Source organism: Lactuca saligna, chromosome 5, assembly GCF_052625555.1.
Source record: "Lactuca saligna cultivar CGN05327 chromosome 5, ASM5262555v1, whole genome shotgun sequence".
Taxonomy (NCBI): domain Eukaryota; kingdom Viridiplantae; phylum Streptophyta; class Magnoliopsida; order Asterales; family Asteraceae; genus Lactuca; species Lactuca saligna.
Window position 1 is genome coordinate 192887268 of NC_136421.1, and position 5557 is coordinate 192892824.

The 5557-nt window shown below is 33.8% G+C and overlaps 1 protein-coding gene across 1 annotated transcript; it reads left to right on the top strand.

Moving 5' to 3' along the window:
* Positions 1 to 648: 648 nt before the first annotated feature.
* On the top strand, positions 649 to 1541 carry LOC144997189 (blue copper protein-like). Its single transcript, XM_078957034.1, has one exon. It carries the CDS (start codon positions 721 to 723, stop codon positions 1414 to 1416), a length of 696 nt encoding a protein of 231 aa, XP_078813160.1. The 5' UTR covers positions 649 to 720; the 3' UTR covers positions 1417 to 1541.
* The last annotated feature ends 4016 nt before the right edge of the window (positions 1542 to 5557 follow it).

Sequence of the window (5557 nt, forward strand, 5' to 3'; positions counted from 1 at the left end):
CCTCATCAAACTACATTATTTTGCATTAAATTTTCATTGCAATCATCCAAGGTTCTTAAACTTCATCCCTAAACTTGATTTACTTCAAAAAATGTTGGAAATTTATCATTATATTTCTCCGACATCTTTTCATTTGTAGCGGTAGGATATGAAGTCCATCAGGTGGTATTCGATAGAAAGACGTGATGTAAAAGAAAGATATTGGTGAAAGTCCAAAGATTTTGGAAGTAATCAAGTTATGGGGTTGAAGTTAAAGAACCTTAGGCAATTACAATGTAATTATGATACAAACCGATGTAGTATTATGGAGTTAGGTAGCTAAGCTTATATAAGGTTGTTAGGTATATTCACTTTACCCTATATATATATATATATATATATATATATATATATATATATATATATATATATATATATATATAGTTGTTGTAAACAAATAAATAAGTAAACATGTATTTTTAAATCAAATATTTTGCAAGGGAAAACTATTATAGCGTTTTAGGTATGATTACCCACTCAATTCTTTAATATTTTAAAATAATACCATGTGAATCCAAAGCTACTGACTTTCCGACTTTCCTTGCCACGTATCCTTACCATTCCCTATAAATATAAATCCCAACACAACCTATTCTCAAAACACGAATAACCTTCAAAATCATTCAAGATTTCAAAATAATCATCTCCGATTTCTTTTTACAAAAATCTGAACGACAAAACATGGCAGGTTTAAGGTTGAATTTGGCGGTGATGATGGCGCTCATGCTAGCATCTGTGCAGTTTCACAACACGGCGGCTCAGACAACCCATGTGGTCGGCGACGCCTTGGGCTGGAATATTCCTCCCAATGGACCTTCTGCTTACACCACCTGGGCATCAGGTCAGACCTTCAGTGTCGGCGATGTTCTTCTCTTTAACTTCACCACCGGATTCCATAACGTCGCTGAAGTATCGCAGGCGGCGTATGGCCCATGCACCACCACCAACCCCATCTCCATCGCCACCAACGGCCCCGCTAGAGTCACCTTGAATGCACCTGGCACACACTATTACGTCTGCACCGTTGGAACTCATTGCCAAATTGGTCAGAAGTTAACCATCAACGTCTCCGCAGGGTCGACCACCCCTGCTCCAGCCCCGACATCCGCCACTCCTGCGCCGGTTTCTCCACCAACCACCACCCCGACCCCTGCCCCCACCACAACAACTACTCCACCAGCATCCTCACCTGTACCTTCTGCTGGGGAAGCCAGCCCAATATCACCACCCACCTCCGGTCAATCTCCCTCAGGGAGTAATGCACCTTCTCCCACCGATAGCACCACTCTACCACCACAATCACCCAGTTTTGCTCCATCTTTCACCGCCGTGGTGCCCTTCAGTTTCTTGGCGATCGCTTTAGCTTTCTTTTATTAAATCTAGTGGTTAATTGAGACGTGTGTACGTAAATTATTTTTGTTTGGATTTTTCTTTTTAATTTTGTTTATGTACTTATTTAATACAGATTGATATTGCTTTATGTTAAACATATTATTTCATCATTTTTTTTTTGAAAGGGAACGTTCCCCTGTTTGACTACATAACAGGAACACTATTACTCTGTCATCGTCGTTTCTATAAAAAAAAAAAAAAAAAAAAAAAAAAATCGTTTCCAAAAAACTGTCATAATTGTCTAAATGAAAATGATGGCAAATTTTATAACGGGAGAGGTTGATTCTTTATGAAGTTTACATATATGGTATAAGTTATTCAATTTAGTATGAGGACCTTATCTATACGTAAAAGCCATTGGTCTTATAAAACTAGATGATAACTTATACAGTTATACTATTGGATCATATAAGTGGGCAAGAGGCGCTGTTAACTGATTCAGGTTAGGGCTTGGCCAGAGATTGGTTAAAGAAAGGCTCTCTTAATAGAGGTTTAGTTGAAGAATACCCAACGGCTACAGACTACAGTGCTTAAGAAGGCCCTAGAGGTGCACAAAAAAACTGGTTTACAATTAGAAATTGGTTTTCAAAACAACCTAAAACCTAAAAATACCACAAATAGACAAAAAAAAAATAGGGGATAATTTCTAAATTTAGTCATAAATTTTGATTTTTCCAGCTATAGACATACATTCCGCCGAGGACCCTCTGCGGACCTCAGCGGAATGGATCTTGAGAGTTTTTTTTTTTTTTTTTTTTTTTTCACATCGATTCTTCGGGGTTTATATTATTTCCACAATTAATTATTTTCAAATAAATATTATAATAGTATGATATCTTTTCTTAAAAATAATTCGTTTGAGAAATGAATATAAACCTCAAAAAATCGATGTGAAAAAAAAAAAAAAAAAAAAAATTAAAGATCCATTCCGCGGAGCTACCTCTGAGAAAAGAACTCATTCCGTGGAGGTAGATCCGAGGAATGGATCTTTAGTGTGTGTTTTTTTTTAATACATTGATTTATTTACGATTTTGTCATTCCGCGGAGCTACAGTAGATTCCGTAGAGCTCCGCGAAGCTACCTCCGTGGAATGCATGTCTATATCTGGAAAAATCCATTTTTATATCTATTTTTTGAAAATACCCCCTATTTTTTTTTTTTGACTATTTACGGTATTTTCCCATTTTAAAAACCGGTTTGGTTGAAACTGATCTGGCGGATTATATCGGTTAACTATAATTAACCTAACGATTTATATCAGTTTCAAACTTATAAAAACCGACCTTAATGTAGTTAAATTATTGTTTTCATCTATTATTTAATAAATCTATTGTTTATATAAGGTTTTAAAGGTTCTCAAGAACGGTTTTGACTCGTAGTGTCTCGGTGCCTGGTAAATAGTTTTCTAAAAATTAAAACTTACAAATTGTTGTTTCGAACCCCCCCCCCCCCCCCCCCCCCCCCCCCAAAAAAAAAAAAAAAAAAAAAAAAAAGGTCTTGAATGGTTAGAAAATATCTTAGCTCAAGACATAACCATGACTTTTGCTTATTGGCCCGTTTGTTATCAACAAATAAAGTTTTTTAAATTATGACATCAAAAGCAAGTTTGGTAAAATACAAAAAACTAGCAAAAATATAGGTTTTTTTAAACCGGTTTCAAACCGAACCTAACTATTCCTGTAGGTTTGTAATATTTTTGCTCGGAAATAGTTTTGAAGTCAATCCGATTTTGACTCAATCTAGGTATGACTTTTGTTGACCAAAATCAATCTGATTTGGATAATTTATGGCACCTTTGAACAATGGCAAAGGATGTGGCCCACTTCCTTAAGTGAATTTATAACACCTTGTTCATGTCTTATAACATGAATTTAATAATCTAACTCTCAAAGCCACCTCATCTGTACCAATACTACTAGAGATTGAAAGACTCGTAGATCAACTAAACGATATAGGTAATTTGGTTAAAAAACAAAGGCTCGTGGTTTAATGTATTAATATTGGTCTTTACATAATACATGACACCAACACAACCTTCCTCTTTTTTTAATCAACTTAAAACATGTTTGAGATTGAGTATAATCATTAACTTTCTCATGAAGGTACACCGACTCCTAACATCCATATAGTCGATAACAACCATCCTATTTACAATAATAGGTTGTGAACGTATCAGAATTGCCCACCACTCTTTTGTTGCTTTAATGATCATCAATTTGAGGAATGTTGACCCTACCACATGGTTATCATAACACAATCACCAATTAGGGTGGGCGATCCCAACAACAACAAATATTACACCACTAAACCACATCCCACAATACGCTAGCCTATAAGGTTACTCATTATAGCACATATGAACGCGAAACACTAGCATGTCTCAAAACATTGAAAAAATGGAAAGTCGAACTACTTCAAACCAAATTCGAATTACGCACAGATTCTAAGTATCTACTTGGCTTTTGGCGATATAAATTACAAGAAGATTATTTTCCAGGGCGATTGATTCGTTGACAATTACAATTACATCAATTTCATCCATACCTCAAGTATATCAAAAGCGCCAACAATCATATAGCAGACACATTGACAAGAGAATGGAAGCCATCATAGCGCAACAACTAAAAACATCCTTACTCAAATATGTAAGAAACACTGTTCATGGAAGACTAACGTCAGCCATGACCAAAGCACACATCATTCAGTGGAAGAAATTGTAATAATGATTTGTAATGAAGATTGGTTCGAGGACGATTGATTTGGTGGCGGGAGGAATGACGAAAGCAATAACGTATTGAAGACATTACTGAAGACATGCGTCCTTTCATTGTGGAAGGAATTGTAATTATTTGTCATTATAATTATTTGTAATTTGTCTTTGTATGATTATTGTTTTCGGTAGAAAATGTGATATAAAGTAGGGTTTAGGATATGAAATAAAGTGTGTAACCCTCAATAGTTTTATTCATATGGGCAAATGTCCTATTTATATGCTCAAGAGAGTCGGTTACATAATTAAGTTAAGTTGCAATCGTTTGATTGCAATACGACATACGTATTTACAATATAACCCCCTAGACTATTGAGGGTTACACACTTCTTCCTCTGTTGAAATAGTTGTTTTATTTCTGAATGGTAGAGCCCTATCCAAACATACCCAATGTTATCCATATAATCATTCTTATAATTTAGACAATCCATCTCGATGCATCATTCAGGTATAATCCTATCCTAATTTTCTATTAATTCTATCATGTCTTTAATTGTAATTATTTGTCATTATAATCATTTGTAATTTGTCTTTGTATGATTATTATTGTCGGTAGAAAATGTGATATAAAGTAGGGTCTAGGATATGAAATAAAGTGTGTAACCCTCAATAGTCTAGGGGGCTATATTGTAAATATGTATGTCGTATTGCAATCAAACGATTGTAACTCAATTATGTAACCGACTCTCTTGAGCCTATAAATGGGGCCTTTGCCCATATAAATAAATAAGTTAAGTTTGAGTGTCTAAGACTTAACTTGATCTCAAAGTTCTTCCTCTGTTGAAATAGTTGTTCTATTTCTGAATAGCAGAGCCCTATCCAAACATACCCAACATTATCCATATAATCATTCTTATAATTTAAATAATCCATCTCGGTGCATCATTCAGGTATAATCATATCCTAACTTTCTATTAATTCCGTCATGTCTTTAATTTTGGTATCAGAGCTATGTTTCGTTTTTATCATCTTTATTATAAATATGAGTATTAATCTATTTCATTCAAAATAAAAATATTCATCATGCACCATTATAAATGTTATTATATTCATGTATATCATTTTCCATACTCATCATAAAGTTTAATAGACATATTAAAAGCTACTATCACCATCATTTCTCAAACAAAAATAAATTTCTGTTCTTATAGAATTATAATCATAAGTTTTTCAAATCTAAATACTACTAAGCAAGAATTAAAATTTTTTCGTAAAACATTGAAACAATCTAAAAAATTTCTTTTAAAATTAAAAATAGATTCTAGCATATCAATAGTTAATTGTATATCTAATATTGAAGCAATACATGTAATAAATAATAGTATAAATTGGAAACAAGAAAAAATAAAAATCTAG

What these genes read in the sequence shown, in the direction of transcription:
- LOC144997189 (XM_078957034.1), top strand. Translation starts at nt 721, where the DNA reads ATGGCAGGTTTAAGGTTGAATTTGGCGGTGATGATGGCGCTCATGCTA.